Source organism: Telopea speciosissima, chromosome 8 (assembly GCF_018873765.1).
Source record: "Telopea speciosissima isolate NSW1024214 ecotype Mountain lineage chromosome 8, Tspe_v1, whole genome shotgun sequence".
Classification (NCBI taxonomy): Eukaryota; Viridiplantae; Streptophyta; class Magnoliopsida; order Proteales; family Proteaceae; genus Telopea; species Telopea speciosissima.
Window position 1 is genome coordinate 9,512,646 of NC_057923.1, and position 23,286 is coordinate 9,535,931.

Sequence of the window (23,286 nt, forward strand, 5' to 3'; positions counted from 1 at the left end):
ATGTCGTTTCTTTGGTTATTTGGAGAGGCTGAGTAAGATGCCATCCTAGAGAAACATACTAACATATTAAATTACCAAAATGCCTCAAAAGTGGAAATTGGAAAAACGAGAGTATCATGCCCTTTTCATTTTTCGAATTTGTTTAATTCTTTCCAGGAGTCCGGTCTTACCTTCTCTTCCCCACCTTCCCTTCTTCTGTTCGTAGGTTCGGAGAGTCATTTTTTGTTTCCCTCGCTGTTTCGCTCCAGAAATCAGAGAGTGGAAAGGAAGATCGATCTATCAATCGCTGTAGCGATCGATAGAAGGAGATGGTTCTGACTCGTGCAGCCAAAGCATCTCGTTCTAAACTCCTCAGACCCCTCACCACCTCCCTTTCCTCTACCTCTTCATCCCTCCGCCGTCCTTTCTCCTCAACCACCGATGACCAAACTGTCCTCTCCATCGAGACCAGTATCCCCTTCACTGGTCACAAGGTCGATCCTCCCTCTCGCATCGTGGAAACCACTCCTAAAGAACTCATGGGATTCTTCTGTGACATGGCTCTAATGCGCCGCATGGAAATCGCTGCCGATTCTCTCTATAAGGCTAAGCTCATTCGTGGTTTCTGTCACCTCTACGACGGTCAAGAAGCCGTCGCCGTTGGGATGGAAGCTGCCATTACCAAGAAGGATGCCATCATCACTGCTTACCGTGATCACTGCACTTTCCTTGCCCGTGGCGGCAACCTCCTTGAGGTCTTCTCTGAATTGATGGGTCGGACCACCGGTTGCTCAAAAGGGAAGGGAGGGTCGATGCATTTCTACAAGAAGGAGCAAGGGTTCTTTGGCGGGCACGGAATTGTTGGTGCTCAGGTACCCCTCGGCTGTGGTCTCGCTTTTGCTCAGAAGTTCAATAAGGAGGGTACCGTTACTTTCGCTTCGTACGGTGACGGTGCTGCCAATCAAGGGCAGCTCTTTGAAGCGCTAAATATTGCGGCTCTTTGGGATCTGCCTGCCATTTTGGTCTGTGAGAATAATCATTGTAAGTCGCAAGAGATTGGGAATGGATTGAACTGTGTGAATACGCTCTTTCTTCGTTTTCTATTTTGCTCTATTGTATTTAGATGCTTCCTCTGATTTGCCTTTTTTGCTTCTGTAGATGGGATGGGCACAGCTGAGTGGAGAGCGGCTAAAAGTCCTTCTTATTACAAGCGTGGGGATTATGTTCCTGGTTTGAAGGTAAGTTTGATTTATCTTTTTCCCCCTTTTCTTAAGCAGTTGGTTTAATTTTATACGTTCTTGCCATGTTGTTATGATCTCATGACTGTACCCTTTTTTTCTTAAAATTTTTTTTGGTTGCTACATGGATTTCGTCTTCATAAATGGATCTGTTTGTGTTGCCGTTTATCACTTTGTAAAATATTTTCCTCTGCATTGTTAAAAACTTGGTGGGATAATTTCTTCAGTGGTTCTAGTTGCCAATAATGAGATATAATGTTTTTATTGTGGTATGTCTTCTGCTTTTGTTTGTCATACTTTTCATTCTAAAATCATTCCTGTATCTATTTTGTAATGAAACTTTGCCATGACAAGCTGGTTAACGTAACTTTTGGTAATTTGATGATTCCATTCCTGGATGTACTTATATTCTGATGATTTGGCCACGTGTATGCTTCTCTGTCTCTGTTTTGTTTCTCGTGTTTCTTCTACATGTTCCGCAGCCTGTTCTTGGGTTTAGAGTGTATCAGGTTCCATAAGGTTGCAGTCATACCGTTCTCAGGGTTTCTAATATACTATATCAAAATGAACACTGGTGTTCTCATGTATGTCCTCATAAATGTTGTGAGTTGAACAATAAGTTTCCTGATAGCATAGACTGAATTCGGCATGTATCGTCACCACTTGCCTATTAACTTACTGATTGCATCTACTAATTTCCTTACCTTCCTGTTCCTAAAATTATATTTGTCACTGTGACTCTGAATGAACCAGTACTCAAATTTGTTTTGATGATTAATGTAAGCTGATTTCATCAATAGGTAGCATGGGTAAATGTTTGGTTAAAGTGAAGTAAAGGAGGTGGTGGAAATAGAATAGTGGAACTGAGGAAAAAATTTAGCAGATATGAAAAGGATAGAGGGCCTACTCTCCCAGTTACTAAAACAGTTTATGCATCCTCTTTAGTAAAAAACGAGGTATATGCTGGCGTATGAATGTATATATGGTAGAGAACTACTGTCCTTTTGCTAGGCTAGGGGCCCAAGGTTGAGACGTATATAGCACTCTGGTCCTTGAATTTAAAATGGGTTGGAAAAGGATCTTTAGGTAAAAAAATCTGAATGGATATTGCAAAATGCAAATGGGTTTACAGATCTATGACTGGGTATATGTGAACTACATTGGCGTTCTTCTCTTTTGAATACAGGTGAATCAATATCTATACATTTATTGGGTCTTTCTCAGAAATCATCTTCTTAACATTCTTGGTAGACATTTGGTTCTAGGGTGATTTATTTTTAGATTTTATGATTTTATCATGTTTGATCATGGTTACTCTGAATTGACAGTCATCATTTTCATTTATATCCTCCATGATTAAATTGTATATAGATTTGTAATTGCATGATTCCCATGGTGGTTGTTTTACATCCTAGTCTAGATTGAGTCATTATGCTGTGATTAATCATTTCTAAATTTGTCAATTACTAGTTTCATTCTATTTCTTGTTGGCCATAACTTCTCAAGTATGTTATAACACTTAACAGGTTGATGGTATGGATGTTCTTGCTGTCAAGCAAGCTTGCAAATTTGCTAAGGAGTATGCTCTGAAAAATGGGCCCCTTGTGAGTACAGTTTTATAGGACCTTGTGCTGTAGTGATTTTATACCTTATAATTGCTTTTGTAAAAACCCTCTATCTGGTAACCTCAATACCAAGCATTCATTTGAGTGTTATGGTTTCTTCGGTTATTTGGAACATGACATTGGTAGGGGATAGTTTAGTAAGAGGAATGTGTCAGTATGTCTTCCCTTCTGATTTATTTCTCTTAATTTTTTTTTCTGTTATTTGTCCAGTTACAGTTAAATGTGCTGGGAAAATCTTTACTTCTAATTAGTATCCAATCTAATGCTCCATTTGATATAATGTGAAATATTGGAAATATATTTCATGAATTAGTTTGTACTGACTGTTAGATGCATTTTATTATTATCACCTTCCTAGAAACTTTGAGTTTGTTGTTTAAATATGATCAAAGCTTTTGGTATTTTAACGTGTTTATATTACCAATGAAGTTGATTGAATTTATCATTTAATGCTGATTTGTACAATAATATTTTATTATTTTATATAGAATCTAACAGAATATAAAGTGAACACTTTGATTTTCTCCCGAAATCACTCATAAACATTTTACTAACCATTGAAGCTATGAAAGTATTACCTAGAGGAATGGTTGTGCATGTTATGGACTGAACTGTAAAACAGTTCGGCTGTTCCTGATCAAAGATATTCAGCCATATAAGAGTTAGATTCTAGGTTTAGGAAATAAGAAGGGAGAAGAAAGAAGTTGGAGGAGGAAGAAGATAGCAAGAGAAGAGAGAAGAGAATATTAGGCTGTAATCGATTGTATTGGAGAGGCTTCTCCATACACCATATATTCATTCAATCATAACGAATAGAGAATTACATCCACCTCCCTAGGGAGGTAACAGAGAAATAAAGAAGAAAAACAGAATTACATAATAAGGCAACTAGTAATAGAACTAGTTCCTAAACTACCCCTATTACATGACTTCTAACACTCCCCCTCAAGCTGGAGAATATATATCATGCATTCCCAGCTTGCTTAAGAAAGAGCTAAACTGAGGAGAGCCAAGAGCTTTGGTGAAGATATCTGCCAGCTGATCACCAGTCTTCACAAAAGGAGTACAAATACAGCCAGAGTCTATCTTCTCCTTGATAAAATGTCTATCAACCTCAATGTGCTTAGTCCGGTCATGTTGAACGGGGTTGTGAGCGATACTGATGGCAGCCTTGTTGTCACAGTACAGCCTCATGGGTCCTTCAGTGTCAAATCCCAGTTCCTGAACCAGTCTTTTCAGCCAGATGAGCTCACACACTCCATGTGCCATAGCTCTAAATTCTGCCTCGGCACTAGATCTGGCCACAACATGCTGTTTCTTACTCCTCCATGTGACTAAGTTACCTCCCACAAAGGTACAATAGCCGGAGGTAGATCTCCTGTCTGTAATGGAACCAGCCCAATCGGCATCTGTGAAACCTTCCACTCTTAAGTGGTTGTGCCTTGCATACAACAGTCCTTTCCCTGGAGAGGACTTCAAATACCTTAGAATGCGATACACAACATCCAAATGGCCACTCTTGGGAGCATGCATAAATTGGCTGACAACTCCCACTGCATAAGAGATATCTGGCCGAGTCATAGAGAGAGAGATAAGCTTCCCCACTAGCCTTTGATACTTTCCCGCATCAACAAGAGAAGGACCACAGTCCTCAAGGTTCGAAAACTCGGGTCTCGGTGCCAACTCGGACCCTTGAAAAACCGAGTCGAGTTGAGATCTTGCCGAGTTGTTGCACTTTTTTTTTTCTCAACTCGAAGCCTCATCTCGGTGGGTTTTAGACCTAGTTTGGGTCTGAAACTTGGTATTCAGCCTATTTTAGGCCATTTAAACACAATGGCACTATCAGATTTTGCAAAAACTAAGTCCAAATAGGAGTTTCAGTTAGTAGGAAAGCGGGATGCAGACGCTTACTTATGCTAGAAACCGGAGGACAGGAGACGAAACACACTTATTTATGCCTAATATCATTTAAGTAAATGATATTGCATTTATAAGATATTATTCATAAATAAGCAAATACCCCTATTTGAATCAATAAAAATAGTTAAAAAATCAAATTCCAAAAGAAAAAAGTCAACCCCGGTTCAAGAACAAAAGCTGGATTTTCGCGGTAGGTGCAATTTTCAAACTTTCTAAGCAATGGATTTTGACATTAAATGTGCACAATTAAGTTTGAGGTACATAACTCTTTCAATATAAATCAGATTTTAGCAATCTTGGACTTGTTGGAAAGCTTTGTTTTGAAAGCTTTCCACAAGTCCAAGATTGCTAAAATCTGATTTATATTGAAAGAGTTATGTACGGTCAAACTTAACCGATACTGTAATCTTGTCATCAAAATCGCTACGAATGGAAATACTTTTTGGACATCAAAACAAATGAATATTTTACCGCACTTTTGGTTTTTAGCAATGTTTTACCATAATAAGATTTATGGAATTTTTAGATTTGAGAAAAACACCAGCATTAGAAAGTTGAAAATTGCACCTACCACCGAAAATCCAGTTTTTGTTCTTGAACTGGGGGGTTGATTTTTTTTCCTTTTGGAATTTGATTTTTTAACTATTTTTATTGGATTCAAATGGGGGGGTATTTTCTTATTTATGAATAATATCTTAAGTAAATGAAATACAAATACAAAAGCATTTACTTAAATGATATTAGGCATAAATAAGTGTCTGTCTTGGTTCCTGGCATAGATAGGTGTCTGTATACCAAGAATTTCCAGCAAGATCTCGAGATCTGGCACTCATGTAAAGGTCCTAGATGGGCATTTTCCTATGTCAAACCGAGAAACTCGGAGATCTCGGATAAATCTCGCCGAGATCTCGATATCTCGCCAAGATCTCGCCGAGAAAATGCACTTTTAGAATGCATATGTGATCTCGACTCGAGAATTTGAAAAACCGAGAAACTCGGCGAGATCTCGCGAGTTCTCGAACCTTGACAGTCCTCTCCTAGTTTGTGATTCTGCTCAATAAGAAAGTTTGCTGGTTTGCAGCCTAACATTCCTGTCTCTGTCAATAGGTCAAGAATAAACCTCCTTTGACATATGTTGATTCCTTTCTTGGTCCTTGATACTTCTATTCCTAAGAAGTACTTCAAGGGACCCAGATCTTTGATCTCAAATTGCTGTGCTAAGTAGCTCTGCAATCTACCTATCTCAGTTGGATCATCTCCTGTGACCACGATATCATCAACATAGACAATGAGAGCTGTGATAGTACCATTACTTCGCTTGGTAAAGAGAGTATGATCAGCTTGGCTCTGGGAGTATCCATTCTTCAGAATAGCCTGTCGGAAGCGCTCAAACCATGCCTTTGGTGCTATTTGAGACCATATAGGGCTTTCTTAAGGAGGCACACTTTCCTTGGTGAAGGCATCTTGAAGCTGGTGGAGTGTGCATGTACACTTCCTCTTCCAAATCACCATGAAGGAAGGCATTCTTCACATCCAACTGATATAAAGGCCAATCTTTATTGGCAGCCAAGGATAAAAGAACTCTTATTGAATTATGCTTGGCCACAGGGGCAAATGTCTCCTGGTAGTCAATTCCATAGACTTGACTATACCCCTTGGCCACCAACCTTGTTTTGTATCTCTCAATACTGCCATCAGATTTGTACTTGATTGTATAGACCCATTTGCATCCAACTGGGACACGTCCCTTGGGGAGGTTAACAAGTTGCCAAGTACCATTCTTCTCAAGTGCCATCATCTCCTCAGACATGGCTTGGCTCCACTTTGGGTCAGACATAGCATCAATGACATTCTTGGGAATAGAAGCAGTAGAGAGAGCAGTAATAAAGGCAAGGCCTGTAGGAGAAATTGTGTCATAGAAAACAAACTGGGATATAGGATTAGTGCAAGTTTTTTTCCCTTTTCTAATAGCAATTGGAAGGTCCAAATCAGATGGAGGAGAAGAAATGTCACCTGATTGAGGAGGATGAATCTCAGGATGTAGATCTGGATCTGAAGAGGATTCTTGGTAGATCTTCTTTCTTGTATTATGCAAGCTTTTACCTTTTTTGTATGTAAGGTGGTAATCCTTCTCTACCTTCTCTTTACCAGAACCACTTTCAACAACCAAATCTGTATTCCCCCCTGGTTGATCATCAACCTCAACCACATCTACAGTCCTGTGTTTCCCAATGTCAAGCATAAAAGGGGATGTAGGTAGAGGAGAAAGAAAGAAATCATTAGTAGCCTGTTCACTCCCACAATTCTCCCCCTGAAGAAGATGCTGAGAAGGGACAAAGAAAGGGATAGACTCAAGAAAGGTAACATCCTTGGAAATGATACATCAGCGGGAAGAAGGATGATAACACTTGTACCCCTTGGTAGTAGAAGAGTACCCAAGGAAGAGACACTTTAGAGCTTTGGGGTCAAGTTTAGTGCGAGCAGATTTGTTGACATGCACATAACAAACACAGCCAAAGACTCTAGGTGGAAGAGCAAAAGCAGAGGCCTTGGGAGATAACATGTCCAAGGGAGATTTGAAATTAAGAAGCTTGGTAGGCATACGATTGATAAGAAAGGAGGCAGTGAGAAGAGCTGCGGACCAGAAGGTCTTGGGGACATGCATGCCAAACAATAGGCTACGGGTGACCTCCAGTAGATGGCGATTTTTCCTCTCAGCAACCCCATTTTGTTGGGGCGTGTCAACACACGCTAGCTGATGGATAATGCCATGAGTAGTAAAGAAGGTTTGAAGGCCAACAAACATGTACTCTCCCCCTTTATCAAATCGCACAATTTTGATGCGGGTCTCAAATTGAATAAGGATCATTTGGTAAAAATTCTGAAAGGCATCACAAACATCACTCTTATGCTTCAAAAGTACAGTCCATGTGGCACGGGAAAAATCATCAACAAAGGACACAAAGGAACGAAAGCTAAATAAAGAAGTAGTATGGGAAGGACCCCAAACATCAGTATGCACAATATGAAAAGGAGCAACAGTTCTATTACCATGATAAGGATATGAAGACCGACAATGTTTGGCAAACATACATGGTTCACATTGAAAAACATGAGAAGAGGCAATAGATGAAAATAAGTGAGGCAATTGTTTCCTCATTACTACAAAAGATGGATGGCTAAGACGGTGATGCCATAACATAACAGAATCCACATAACTACTATCATTTCAACCACACACATAGGAATGAGCTGTGGGCAAAAACGGATAAAAAAAGTAGAGGCCTTGCTCCTCACGTCTACTACCAATAATCCTCTTCGTTACCAAATCCTGAAAAAGATAGTGAGAAGGAAAAAAAGTGACACAACAGTTGAGAGATTTAGTCAAATGACTCACAGATAAAAGATTCAGTGTAAGGTTAGGGACATGAAGAACAGAAGAGAGGGAAATAGATGATGTCACAGGGATATTACCCTTACCAGATATGGAGGAAAGGGAGCCATCAGGTACCCTAACCTTGTCCCTACCAGAGCAAATGGTATAGGAATCATAATAATGAGACGTACCAGTCATGTGGTCCGTGGCACCCGAGTCAATGACCCAAGATCGGGCAAGAAAGGCGGAGACTGAAGCCGAGGATGATGAGGATCCAACCATACTAGATGTAGAAGATGTGCTCAACTGTGACACAACCCTGCGAACCACTGCATCCATAAAGGTGGAGTCATCCTGTGAGGCATCAGCATCAGTCGCCACTGCGGAATGAGCTCGAGCTCCCCCTCTACGGCTACCACGACCACGCATACCAGGATGACGACCATGGAGAGACCAACACCTATCCTTAGTGTGTCCAATGCGTCCACAATGATCACATTTAAATCTGTCTCGCCCAACTCCACTGCCACCAACTGTCTCCACAGTACTAGCTTCCTCACGGTTAGGCCCTGGGCCTCTACCACCTCCACGGGTGTCTCGAACAGAACTAGAATTGAGCTCTCAGATGATGCTGGTGGTGGTGCCATAGTAAGTCGCTTGGTCTCTTCACTCTGTAAGTAACTACAGACTTCACTAAGAGAGGGAAGGGGAGACCGGCCTATTAGCTGGAGTCTAACTGGCTCATAGTCAGAGTTCAGACCACCAAGCAAAGAGAAGACACGCTCTTTTTCAAGAGTCAGATAGACCTTGGCTTCATCCTCTGGGTTGGTCAAATGAAGGTCTCTGTAGTGATCATACTCTTCCACAAGACTAAGGAACGCACTGTAGTACTCAGAAATAGTACTGTCACCTTGTTTCAATGAGTGGATTCTTTGATGGAGCTGATAGACCTTGGCAGTGTCACCTACTCTGTCAAAGGCCACAGAGACACTATCCCAAATAGCTTTGGCAATTTCCTTCCTTATAAACCTTCTCCCAATCTCGGGCTTCATGGAGAAGATCAACCATGTCATAACTGTAGAATTTTCAGTCTCCCATTTATCAAAAGTAGGTGAACCAGCTGTGGGAGCCTTAATAGAACCTGTGATATATCCAAGTTTTCCCTTACGCCTAAGGGAAAGTCTCACAGACTGTGACCAATCTAGGTAATTAGTACCATCAAGCTTCACAAAAGAAATCTGTTGATGAGTACTCTCATAAGCCAACTGAGGGACAACAGTGGGTGGCTGTGAATCAACAGTACCAAGCACAGATGTATTCGAATCATTCATGATGGATACCAACAATAAACAAGATCACCAAAGGCAAGTGGGGAGTACACACCCAACCCAAACAAGCAAGAAATCCAATAAGCAGCCTAGGATAGCACACTGCCGAAGCAATCCTAGCAGCAAATTTCTAAGAGGACTTAAATCAAGCACTTCTAGTGCATAACAACAGCAGACCAGCGGACAGTCCCTAAGAAGAGGCCTCACAAAGGCTTGCAAGGTGTAGTAATAACTTCAAACAAGTAAAAAAGCCTCACAAAGGCTATGCATACACATCCCTCAACCAAGGGAGCATCAAACTGCAGCTCGAAGCAAGAAAAAAGAAGTAAACACTCTCGAGTTTACCTGGGCAGAACAGAGGATCCCACACAAGGAGCAAAACTGCTCATATAGCTTCTTCAATCAGCAAGGGAGATCATATCCACTCTCATAAGTGTCCTTGAGTGATACAAATGGGCCAAACCAGGACACAAAAGGAATCTGAGAATGGCAGCAGCTGCAACCTGAAATTGAGACTGGCGGAACTTGGAGCAGCAGCTGTGGGAGATCCAAATCTCCAAAGAAGCTTCAAAAGGTCTCAAGTAGATCCTTCAATCATCAAAAGAGGCTAGAATGAGCCTATTCCATATTCTTTAAGCAAAGCTGTACACTGAAATCTCCTCTTTGGAATCCTTAGACACAAAGGATTTCAATGAGAAGAGAAAGAATGAAAACAGGGACTGAACACGACTCTCAAATCTTGAGCCTGCTTTGATACCAAGTTAGATTCTAGGTTTAGGAAATAAGAAGGGAGAAGAAAGAAGTTGGAGGAGGAAGAAGATAGCAAGAGAAGAGAGAAGAGAATATTAGGCTGTAATCGATTGTATTGGAGAGGCTTCTCCATACACCATATATTCATTCAATCATAACTAATAGAGAATCACATCCACCTCCTTAGGGAGGTAAAAGAGAAATAAAGAAGAAAAACAGAATTACATAATAAGGCAACTAGTAATAGAACTAGTTCCTAAACTACCCCTATTACATGACTTCTAACAATAAGACGGTTTTCAGAGCTCTTGGTCATGATTGTAGTCTCACTTATCTAAATCATGTTAGTTATCCAAAGTTGGTTGTACTATATATTGTGGAGATTTGTGAAATATGGCTTATGACATTATGGTCACAACCCACTTTATTTATAATAGATTAGAGAGCATTCCAGAATAGTTACAAGGACAGAAATACCCTTAGGATGTAATTACCCTTGAACCCATGTTACAACACTCCCCCTCAAGTTGGTTCATAAATATATCACATGCCCAACTTTCTAACTATAGAACTAAAACTTTTACTACTAATTCCTTTAAGTGAGAATATCAGCTAATTGTTCACTAGATTGAACAAATGGGACACAAATGGCTCCTTGTTCGAGCTTTTCCTTGGTGCGGTGACGATCAATCTCAACATGCTTGGTGTGATCTTGTTGAACTGGATTATGTGCGATGCTTATTGTTGATTTGCTGTCACTATAAAGATGCATCTACTTCTGCACTAGATCGAGCAACTACAGTCTGCTTCTTGCTCCGCCAAGTAACCAAGTTGCCTCCAACAAAGGTGCAATAACCTGAGGTGGTTCTCCTGTCATCCGGACATCCCACCCAATCTGCATCGGTGAAAGCCTCAACTCACAAGTGATTTTGAGGAGAGAAAATAACACCTTTTTCTAGGGAAGACTTCAAATACCTCAAAATTCTATGCCTCTAGATGAGTTGAGTGAGGATCATGCATATATTGGCTAACAACACTCACAGCGAAGGCTATATTTGGTTGTGTGTGAGAACGATATATCAGGTGTCCCACCAACCTTTGGTAGCTACCTTTATCTACTGGCTCTCCATCCTTACTCTTTAGATGAGTGTTAGGATCTAATGAAGTATCACCAGGCTTACATCCCAGTATCCCTGTGTCTGACAAAAGGTCAAGTTTATACTTTTGTTGAGATAGGAAGATACCTTGAGCTAAATGGGCAACTTTGATTCCAAGAAAATATCGCAGTTTTCCTAAGTCCTTAATTTCAAACTCTGTCCCCAGGTAGGTCTTTAGTTTTCTTATTTCATCTGCATCACTTCCAGTAATTACTATGTCATCTACCTAGACAATCAACATTGTGATATGCTGGCTCATCTTCTTGATAAACAATGTGTGATCAGCATACATTAATTTACACTTGGTTCAGTTGTTCTTACAACACTATTTAAGGAATATTGGGTGTTTTTGTTATTGAGCGCAACCCTCGTGTTTAGTTGCCACTATTGAGTTTGGAACCCTGAACGGACTGCTGTTGATAAGCCGGAGGAAGGTGAGGATGATGGCAAGTCATCAGGCCCCTCATGCCCTGGGCAACACACTTGCTACAATGGACGAGACAAAGGGTCGCGATCCCGTGAGGGTGAGCTAACTTCAAAAACCCGTCCTCAGTTTGGATTGCAGGCTGCAACTTGCCTGCATGAAGTTGGAATTGGTTGTAATCGCCAGTCAGCCATACAGCGGTGAATTCGTTGCCGGGCCTTGTACACACTGCCCGTCACACTATGGGAGCTGGCCATGCCCGAAATCTTTACCTTAACCGCAAGGAGTGGGATGTCGTTACCTAACACCCTTGTTGTTCTTTTGCTGTTCTGGAACCAGTTCTGGAACAGGTTTACCAAACGCTAATCTGGAGCCAAAGAGCACAGTTCCAAAACAAAACGGAAAAAGATGGTTCTGCCAAAAAACAACATTCCCAGACTAGAAACGTTACCAAACGCAGCCTTAAAGACCTAGCGATATCTAATAAATGATGCTTCTTACATTCCGCCACCCCATTTTGTACTTGTTTTTTATTCTCGTAGTACAGAAGTCTGCAGTTATATTGCTCTCACAGTATAGATTCATGAGGGAAAGTGTTTTGGGAGTTCCATAATTCCTATGGAAGGTTAAATCTTTAACTGTGGTCTGGGTAGAATCCCAGGCCTTTATGCAATATTGGGTTGAGAGTCACGAGGTGGACTTTGACACCACCAAGTTACCTTTTGGCGAAAGCTCAAGGTAGGTGAAATTTCCGGACCATATGATGGAGAAAATTGGGAAGAAACTAGCCCTATCATAGAGAAATAGTCTTCCCTCCGAGAAGTCCCTTTAATAAGTCTAATCTACTGTCACTAATTGTCCTGTATAGTTCCTCCCTCTTTTCAAAGTTGCTACGGGTTGTTCCTTGGAAACTCAAGGCCATCTGGAATTAGAGGAGTAAGTTGGTTATGCGATGGGGTTTTGTAAGGTGTGTATATGAAGGAACAGTTTGTAAAGGTGTCTGATTGAGTATAATTGCTAGCCTTAAAGGAGATGAAGCTAATGTTACTCCCTTGTCGAAGGGTCCAGTGTTACTTGATCCTTGTTGATCAATGTCATTGCCATTCTTGATCTGATTCAACTGCGCTCTGTTCTATTGCTTGAGGTCTTTATATCTACCATTCTTCCCCAAGTCAATCAACAGAAATACAAGTTTGAGTGACAGTGACTGGTGCAGGTAATGTTGGTCTTAGAACTAGCACAAATGGTGTTGGTGTTTGGTTGTTTCTGGTGGAGAACAAAATGGAGGAAGAAGAAGGAGATAAAGAATCTTGTTGATCAATTTTTCCAAATATTAGTGTAATGGTGTATCTGTGTGATCTCTCTCCCCCATCTCCCCATCCCCCCCCCCCCCCCCAAAAAAAAAGCATGAGAGAGAGAGAGAGAGAGAGAGGCACCTTTGATATTTTTTCATGAACATATTGAATTTCCATTTTCTGGATGAAGTTAGTAAGATTAGACCCAAAAGCCAAGCAAAGGTCTTCCCCATCCTTCTGTATTTCTCTGATTTTGGGAAATAACAGAGTGGCTTGTTTTCCAGACAATCACCAGAAAATCCAGTTTCCTTATAAACTCAAACCTTGCTTCTATATGTGCACTTTGGGTTAATGACAGATTAAGTACCACACTTCCTTGAGACAATTCCCCATATTTGCAACTGAGAGCAGAGCTCATTACACAATGGAAAAGCTGATGGTTTTTGCCTCTGGAGGGTGCTTCAGGTGAGAAGCTTGCAAGGTTGAGGGAGAAGTTCCTTCTTATAGAAGGAAAAAAATAAATTAATTCTATTCACTCTCGTTTTTGTGGAGCAAGAAACTGTTCTTTCCCTTGATCCCATCTTCAATGAATAGAAGCAGCAAATCTGAAAGAAACCCTAGATTTTATGCCGACTACAATCTGTTGTATCTGTGGAGCAAGAAAAGTCCTTTGCTGGGAAAAGGAGTTTCTTGAGCTGCAGATCCATGCTGAATCAGCTCTGCACTGAGGTACAGATTAGGATCTTTCAGTTCTGATTTTTCACTCCTGATATTGGGTTTATGGTTTCTAATAGAGGTAGAAAATCTTGGTCAGAATTAACGTGTTGCCTAAAATTTATGAAATGGACTAAAAATCCTTTTGTTTTTTAACCCAATATGTTTCCCCTTGGGGTGGGGTGGGGTGGGGTGGGGTGGGGTGGGGAGGGGGGGAGGTATTTGTCTCAGTTTGCTGGCCGAACTCAAAAAATTAGTGTTGCAAACGTCATTGACGGTAACGAGGCAAAAGTCAACTCTTTGGGTTAGGAGAGTCTGGAACTTCTCACTTGGTTTCATGAAATGCAATTCCATCTCTTGGGTTCCTCTCTCTCTCTCTCTCTCTCTCCCCTCACTCCCTGGAATGCCTGCATATGTGTATTTTCCTAGCCCACTTCTAATTGCTAGCTTCTTGTGAGGCAATGAATTGTTCGATCACCGTGTGTTGTTTTGTATTCGTTACATCTGAGGCTAGGAAATCCTTATGATAATCTATTACCCTTTTGGGCTTCATTTGGTTCAATGAAAAATGCTGTAGGGTAAAATCAAAATAAAATGATAACTTTTCAGTACTGGTGATCCGGTGGCTTCAAAAATAACTCAGCTGAGCTGTGGAGGTATTTGCTTATTCTTAGGCTAGTTAGGTCTTTGTGCTTTTAGGGAATTTATCTCTTGGAGAATTAAATCAGCCAACATCCTAGATGATAAATTGGGCAGAAGGGGTTTAATAGATATTGTTTGTTTTTGGATCTTCTCCCCATTGAATATCCCCGTATGAGGTTCTTGGGCTTAGTCCTATTGTTGTAGTACTATTGCTGTTATACTTTATGAACTGTGCTTCTTTCTCCCTTTTGCAATAAAATTTTGCCATTATCCACTCCCTCTAAAAAATAAAATAAAAAATTAATTCCAATAATTAGTGTAACTAACTCATACTTCCACTACTTATAGTAACTAAAGATTTAACTAAACCCCTTTCACTTTTATATAGAGGGTAAATTACACCTAAGGTGCCCTAAGTTTGTGAAAAGGGCGTTTAGGGTACCCATTCTTTGAAAATGGACGTTTGGGTGCGTTTTAGGTTAGTTTTATTCCAAAATGATGATATTTTCAAATTTACCCCTTTGATCAACCCCACTCCCACCCCTGACCCACCTTCACCTCCACGGCACTACAGATGGTAATGTAGTCCTAGGTAGGAGTAATCCCACTAGGAGCCGGGGTAATGGGTTCACCTAACAAGGCTGGCCAAGTGGGCAGCTTAGGCTAAATAGGGCAAAAATTAGGGTTAGGGTTAGGGTTTCGAGCTAGGGTTTTATTTGGTAATGATGTGCAGGTTTTTAGGAGTCTATTGGTATAGGTTTGGATTGATTTGGATGAAGTTGGAAATCTAGGGTTTCGGGTTAGAGGCCTTGTAAGAATGAAGTGTTTTCAGGATCTAGGGTTTAGGGTGGTGGGGGTTTGATGAAACTTGGATCGAGTGTCAATAATGATGTAAGGGATGTATGCTGAAAGTTTGGTTTGAAACTAATGGACAGATTTGAAGTTATGGAGGAATCCTATTTAGGGTAGGAGTGAGAAGAAGAAGGTTTACACAAAGTTCAGATTCAAACTTACTGGATTTGAAGAGATCTTCAATGGTAGCAGCTTTGAAGATGAACAATGGGGTCTCCCGATCTACAAGATGCAAGGAGATAAGTAGCAGCCCTCCTGATCTTCACGATGCAAGGAGTCGATTGGAGATCCACCAATCCCTTCACCTTGATATTACTCACAAGGCAACCTTGATATTACTCACAAGGCACACTCACGATGGAGCAAAGGCAGCAAGCATAAAGCTGAGTTTTATTAATCAAATTCATATTCAATGCTGGCCTCCCTTACAAACTTATATAGAAGACTCAAAAATAGACTTAGACACTAAAAAGGAAAGGCCTAATCCTATCCCTAACCTATTAGGTAACTTAAACTAACTAGGAAACTAGAATACTAAAGGAAATAGACTCAAAACATGGCTGGACTTGTAGAGTCCTAATCCAGCTCAACTTACATCACATGACCACTTAACCAAGTCACATGATCACTTAAAGTGAACCAATTGGATGCAACCAATTTGAACCGGTTCAATTAAAAAACATAAAAATAAACTAAGTATTGGGCTAATCCCGTATGCAACCTATATACCCCTAGTTTAGGCTCATTAAAGTGGCCTATTACATAGAAAACCCTTGGGATCAAAGGCCCAACATATATATATCCCAGCCTTAGACTTATTCCTAATAAAAGAAGCTCAGTTTATTCCAAAATGATGATATTTTCAAATTTACCCCTCTGATCAACCCCACTCCCACCCCTGGCTCACCTTCACCTCCACGGCGCTACAGATGGTTTAGGAAAGGAAGATTGAAGATATAATCATTCCTAGAGAACTAATTAACCTTCTTAAAGCTAATAACTATGATGGCTGGACAAGGAGATTATTTTATCTATCATTTATGTCTCCTTGTTTATGTATGCTTTCGGAAATGGTTTGAGTGTGAAGAAAGAGAACACAAAGAGAAGAGATGAGATGGAGTGGGATCAAAGAGCGATAGTAAAAAGGGTAAGAAGATTGGAGTGGAAGGAGAGAGAACCTAGAGAGAGATGAGATGGAGTGTGGGAACAGAGAACAACAAAGAAAAGGGTAAAGGTGGGTGGACGCAGCAGTAACCATAGTTCAAAATCTCATTTCGTTTCGGTCGAAATTTCGAGTATTTTGGTATACTCAAAACGAAATGTAACCTCGAATTGAAAAAATACAAAATTTCGTTTGAAATTTTGGCCAGACGTTACAAAAGTCAAGTATAAAAGTTCAAAGTCTTGTGACTGTAGGTCGAAATTGTGACCGAGTGCTCTACAGACTCTGGTTTTTGCTCCCATTTCCACTTTTTTCACTTGTTTTTGCTGTTTTGTTGATTTCTTCTTCCTTTTTTGCCACACCAACGCCAAAATCACTTGGGAAACACAATATTGAAGATTCTATATCCTAGGATAGATCACCTTCAGCATGTCGATGATGCAATTTACATGGCAACTATGGAGGACAATACTCGTTTCTTCTCTTAGACAATGACGTGGCATTCATATGTCCTACAATCAGAGGCCAATGCACGTTAGCTCCATCGGAGTATGAGTGGGATCGATACAGGACAGCGCAGTATATATTAGTATTTAGTAGATACTTTAGTCACTTGACTAGTTGACTTGTATTAGGATAATATATTGATGTCATCCAAATTATGTACTTAATATTATGACTTATGAGTCATTGAATTTATGTTGGGCAAAGAATTTTTTTGTTTAAATTGCTTATTAATTATGATGTCCTCTAGTACTTAAAGTTTTAAACAATGTGTATGTATGTGTAATTAACTAAGTTGTACATTAGGATTTGACCGTATTGCCAATCATGGGTGCAAATCCAAAACATCACTTTGGGTGACTATTTTTTCAATTTGAACATTTACATGTGTTTATATAGCCTAAAATAGGGTTTCCATGAAGTTTCAGGCCTTAATTTGGCCTAAAACCCACCGAAATGACCAACCGAAACTGTGCAGGAAAAATACCAAATTTCGGTTGAAATATCCAAAATTTCGAGTATTTCAGTCAGACCGAAACACCTAAATGAACGAGATTTTAAACCTTGGTAGTAACCAGTGCCTTTTTTGGAGAAGGTGCGGCAAGAAGAGTCGCAACAATTGTTAACTTCATTGGTTGTTGAATTACAGCAAAGCTTCTCAGCCCATCTGATTTCCCTTTCCTTAGCTTGGTATTTGCCTTCACAGGCCCCACAACCCACCGGGTTCTTGCCAAGCTCTCCCAACACTTTAATCTCGTTCAACTCATGGCCTTCTCTGTGGGTTTCACCCATTTCATCATCTCAAGCCACCCTAACACACTAAAAAGATTTTCAACAGTTTGGCCTTGCGGATCGACCTATCAAGGAATCTACTTACAAAATGCTTTTTCACCGAGCCATGGGTTCTACTCTCTTCTTCCACTTCTTCCAATCACTTAGACACCAATTTCAGAGGCAGAAGCTTTCCGTGTACCAAATCACTTGAGCGCAATATACAAGGTTATCAACTCAGACAATTGATCCCTCTCCACAATAGAAAGCTTAAGTAAAGCCTCAGCGGCAGCTTTCCTTGTGGCCCATCTTCATTGCTGAGGAACTCATCATAGTAGGAACCAAATTGGTAACCACATTACGATTGAAGGCACCGCCGACCCCAGCGATGCTGCCAATGAGCGTCAACAGTGCTGGTTTTGCCTTAAAGCACTCAGCCTTGAGTAACTTTAGCAGCCTCGACAAGAGCTTCTGCAATTGAGAAGGCGCCAGATCAGGCGAATCCCCGATGGCGGAGGTGAGACAAAGGGCGGAACTGATCTAGGCATTGTAGTCCTGTTGAAGTAGGAAAGCCTCAGTTAATAGCTTCAAGAACACAGAGAAGGGGGCTCAGCAATCTGGAAGCCATGGCCGTGACCAAGGTTTAAAGTATCGGTATCGGAAAGGTGATTTTAAGAGACGTATCGTAGAGTATTAACCATATTGGGTCACGTATCGACCCTATACAGTTGATACTTTTAAGTATCGAATCGTATCGGCACCCTAAAAATAAGATACATATCGGTTAGTATCGGTGGATACATTAAGATACTTAAAACCTTGGCCCATCATCGATACAAGCCTATTTGACGGCAGAATCGGGGTCCCTAAAGTGGTGATCGATGTTAATGATCATTTTGGACATAGAAGAAGAACTCATCTCGGGTACAGGTTTCGACCAGCCAAAATAGTGAGTTGGGTCGAGATCTCGACGAGTTAGGGTAATTTTTTTTCCAACTCAATGACTGGTTTCGATGGGTTTTAGACCTATTTTGGGCTGAAACTTGGTACTCAGCCTATTTTAGGCCATTTAAAAACAATGGCACTATCGGATTTTGCAAAAACAAAGTCCAAATAGGAGTTTCACTTCGGACCCTAAGTTGGTAGGCGACGACGTACTAATAGGCCTTATTCACACATAATTTAGTAATTAAAAGCAATCAAATCAAACAATTAATATAAAACAATTTAAAAAAAGATTACAAATGTTAAAGTGTACAGTACATCTGTCTGTTTAACATATTACAACTATCATCCCATAAAATGTGACCGAGTCACTCATTCAGAACGATTCGGTCCACATATTCTTACCATGTCATAATGTTGCTGTAGTGTTGCATATAGTTTGCTACAGAACTCATATAAGTGTTGTCATCAACCTATTCCAAGTCCCCTATCTTAGGGTATAGAATAGCCAGTTGCCATGAGGCGTGAGATTTACTGCTACTGTCATACTGAGGCATGTATGGGTTTGGCTGGTTTGGGACTGGGAATATGTCCATAAAACCTAACCCAGTGCTTTGATTGTCGAATTCATGTGTTGACTGCCCAAACTGACCATAGCCACTATATTGGGAACCGGTGCTCTCCTGGCCATAATCATAGCCATGATGAGGCTGAGATGAATGCCACGATTAATGCTCACTAGTAGTATCTATACTCATGCTTCCGAAACTTTCAAGCATGGTCTTCATACTCATGTCATCATCCTGAGCCTGTGACTGTTAGCAATGTGGTCTTCAAATTTGAAATGAAGAATATATGATGCAAATTCTTCAATTTTGTAGCTGAATATAGTCTCCGACAGGTTGTATGTTGAAATCCAGGTGCTAAATGAGGTAGCTGCAGCTCACAGGGGAAAAAAGGATCAAAATCTAGAACTTGACAGAGAACTCGCGAGATTTCACCCGAGATGGTGTATTTTTTGAACTCGTCTAGCATTTCATCTCAACAGATTCAAAAAGCAAGAAACTCGTCAAGATCTCGCGAGTTCTTCTTCCATGATTTTGGAGAGGAAAGGAGAGAGCGTGGCCATGGGTCTGAGAGATGAAACTAAGGAGGTGGATGCATTATTTCCGGAGGGGAGACTTTTCAGAGGAGTTAGTGTCATATATGCAATTAAGGAACGGAGAGGAGTCGTGAGTGAGGTTGCAAGTGCTGGATTCATGCTCGGAGGTGGCTATAGTGTGAGTGTCATGATCAAAGAGCTTGTTCAGGTTGGTGATGACTCGTTGCTTGAGATTGCAAGTTGAAGCGTTCAGTTGAGGATCGGTTTAGGTCTAGGATAGCCATTGTTACTGGTAATTGGGATTAGAAGTAGTAGTGCATGGGAGGGCGGTGAAGCAGAGGGTGGTCGTGCGGGGAAGAGATGGGTTGGGTAGGGGCAGGGAGCATGTTGGGGTGGCGAAGAGGGCAGGATTGCAAGGGGTGAGACGATGGTGATGGCGGTGTCAAGGGTGGGACTATGAGAGTGGGGCTGATTAGAGGGGTAAATTTGAAAATATAATAATTTCAGAATAAAACTAACCTAAAAGGCACCCCAAACATCCCTTTTCAAAGATTGGATGCCTGAAAATGCCTTTTTCACTAACTTAGGGCACCTCAAACGTAATTTAGCCTTGTATAAAAAAAATGTTGTGGAATAAATTTTTTACTATCAGAAAAGAGTAATTTTAGCATCCCCTATTCCTTCAAAGTAGAGGAATGACTTGATTGCCCTCCTTTTGGTTGGGGGAGGGGATGGGTTTACTTTTTCCTCGCGACTAATCACTTACATGTGGAAATGTGTCAGTACCCCAACATAGAAAGAGTGAGTGGTAGCATAACATCCAACTAAAATCTGCCATGTGGCAGCTCATCTAAAGCTCAAATTCCGTACACAGTAGGTCCCACTTTTCCCTATCTACCTGTAAAGTTTAGCCCAATCAGAATTTTACGCATGGAGAAAGTAGATCAAAATTTAGCTAAAAGTCAAACGTGGGAGCAAATTAGGTTGTCCGTTTGAAAATAAAGGAATAATCTAATACAAGTGGACCATACCTATCCATATGGCTGGAACTTTCTAAATCATGTACCACCTGGCACAGATTGAGTGGGCCATTTTGCCAGGCCTAGCACAACAGCTGTTCTGCCACCTTTTTCCTTGGGAATTGTTGTTTTGGATCAAGAATTTGAGATATAGTTCTATCAAAAAACTAAATTGTGACTGTATTATTTTAGACCTAGATTTTTGGGCAATCCGTGATTAGAACTTAATCCATCAGTCCCTTTCAGAGACCAAAATGCCCTGGAGTCCTCTAGCCATAGTTATGTGATTATGCTGATGGTGGGGGATACTGGACATCTGGACCTTGCTTCCAGCAGGGTTGGATCAACTTGCTATCTTCAATGCCCTCATTAAGATCGTCTGTGCATTCATATATAAACTCTTCCTACCTATATAAAAACTCCAATTTGTTCCTTGTGCTCTTTTCAATTAAGAAATTATGAACGTTTGATTTGTTAGTATTTTCTGTTGATCATTAAGAATCGCCTAGAGTTCCTTCTGATAATAATTATTTGCAGTTAAGGGCTTCTTATGTGATGTTATGTGAAACCAAATTGGCCTGACTTTATTGCTTTTTATGTGGGTGTTCAGATTCTTGAAATGGATACTTACAGGTACCATGGACACTCCATGTCAGATCCAGGGAGCACCTACAGAACACGTGATGAGATTTCTGGTGTGAGGCAGGTTGGTAATCCCTTGATATTTTATTCTCCGATATGTGAATTTTGTCAGTCCTTCGTTTTAGAGATTGAAGTCTCTATCTTTTCTTGGCTGTTGTGCTTTCCAGGAGCGTGATCCTATTGAAAGAGTAAGAAAGTTGATATTATCTCATGAGCTTGCCTCTGAGAAAGAGTTAAAGGTATTTATCGCACTTTAGGTTTTCAAAACTCAGTTTATGTGATTGAAGAAAGTTTCGTGTCTCCCCCCGCTCCTCTCCTACTCTCTCAGTTTGTAGGATCCAATTACCTCTTGCAGCTGCCATCCTGGCCACATATATCCAAAACAAAGAAAATTCTTAAAATGAATTTTCCTCAAGAGTTGAATGAAATGTGTATCGAATTATTTTACAGGATATTGAGAAGAATGTCAGAAAAGAAGTAGATGATGCAATTGCAAAAGCCAAGGTGAGAAGCACTAAATGTTGGATGCCATTGAGTTATTTTTGTTAGGCATCTCTCTCTCTTAGCTTTAATGTTTATACTGTTTTAGCTTGCATACATGCCTTTGTGATTGAACCTTGAATTCTTACTTTTCCTTTCTCTAACCTCTGTGTTACCAGGAAAGTCCAATGCCCGATCCTTCTGAAATGTTCACTAATATATATGTCAAAGGTTATGGAGTCGAGGTAATTTTAGTCTCTAATTTGCTCTCTAGAGCACTTATTTCTGAAATGATCCTTTAGACATACCTTCTTGTGCCCTCCTTTAAAAGGTTTTCCTCAACTTGACTACATTGTTCTTAAGACGTACTGGTGGAAACTGGGGTGTGTTCTAGCCTTTTGGGTATGACTGCCTGGACATGAGACAATGATTGAGGAAAGAACAAGTGCTATTAATGTGGTTGCATAATACCAGGAAGGCATGTTACTTGGTGGTATATCTTTTATTTGAAGCACTTGGTGTCTTGTTTTAGGCCATTCTTCCCACTTTTACGAAGACCCGGAATTGTTACAGTTAATTGGAGGTCTTGGATGGTCCAATTGTCAGAATTTGATGGTCTGTTGACTATTTAGTAGTCCTTGACCAATCATGCACATCTGTACATGATTGAGTGAGGGAAAGAGTTCAACCATATTATGGGGTGGATGGAGCCTTGCATAGGTGCTAAAAGTAGCAATGATCAAGATGTCATCACTATTTTGGAAAGCAACATCCTCCTGAATTTTGAAATGGATATTGTTTTCCAACCTTTTGTATTGCATTACAGTAAAAACATTCTTCCTCTTTCTAATTCTTATGAAGTTTGTATTGATTTTCAACAAATACTGAAAATTTTTTTAACGGCGAAACAAACGCAGCCTAAGGAAGCCCAAACCCAGAACAATTACCATCTGTTGCAACACTTACAAAGGAATGGATTTCCCAAAACACATCCTATCTTAGGCCTGACTCCACCTGACTGACATGGATTGGTTGTTGCAGGCATTTGGACCTGACAAGAAAGAAATGAGAGCAGTGCTTCCTTGAAGTTGGAACTGAGATGGAGGATTTAACTCCCAAGTCTAAAGAAATAAAAAAAGATGGAGATGATTGTGTTCTATATAGGCTATTGCCTTTGCTTGTAACCTGCCCTTTTTGTTGTATAGGAAATTGATTCTTCTCAAAGTTGCTGTTGAGGTCTTATGTTTCAGTCACGGCCTTGTTATTACATTAGTCTTTTCCGCGGTGAAATATCTCATTAGATTCTTGCCTAGCATTCAGGATGCTCTGCAATTCATTTTTGGCATGGAGGGTTAATTTTT

The 23,286-nt window shown here is 40.5% G+C and overlaps 1 protein-coding gene across 1 annotated transcript; it reads left to right on the forward strand.

The window, feature by feature from the left end:
• The first annotated feature begins 234 nt into the window (after nucleotides 1-234).
• LOC122672003 (pyruvate dehydrogenase E1 component subunit alpha-1, mitochondrial-like) lies at nucleotides 235-23,286 on the forward strand. Its single transcript, XM_043869511.1, has 8 exons — nucleotides 235-1,020; nucleotides 1,138-1,217; nucleotides 2,744-2,821; nucleotides 21,414-21,509; nucleotides 21,613-21,684; nucleotides 21,896-21,949; nucleotides 22,105-22,170; nucleotides 22,967-23,286. The coding sequence occupies exons 1-8, from the start codon at nucleotides 309-311 to the stop codon at nucleotides 23,009-23,011; spliced, it is 1,203 nt and encodes a 400-aa protein (XP_043725446.1). The 5' UTR covers nucleotides 235-308; the 3' UTR covers nucleotides 23,012-23,286.

Excerpts from the sequence above, each read along its gene's own strand:
- LOC122672003 (XM_043869511.1), top strand. The coding sequence starts at position 309 with ATGGTTCTGACTCGTGCAGCCAAAGCATCTCGTTCTAAACTCCTCAGA. Across the intron at positions 1,218-2,743 it reads ATTATGTTCCTGGTTTGAAG|GTTGATGGTATGGATGTTCT; the intron begins GTAAGTTTGATT and ends AACACTTAACAG. Across the intron at positions 21,685-21,895 it reads CCTCTGAGAAAGAGTTAAAG|GATATTGAGAAGAATGTCAG; the intron begins GTATTTATCGCA and ends ATTATTTTACAG.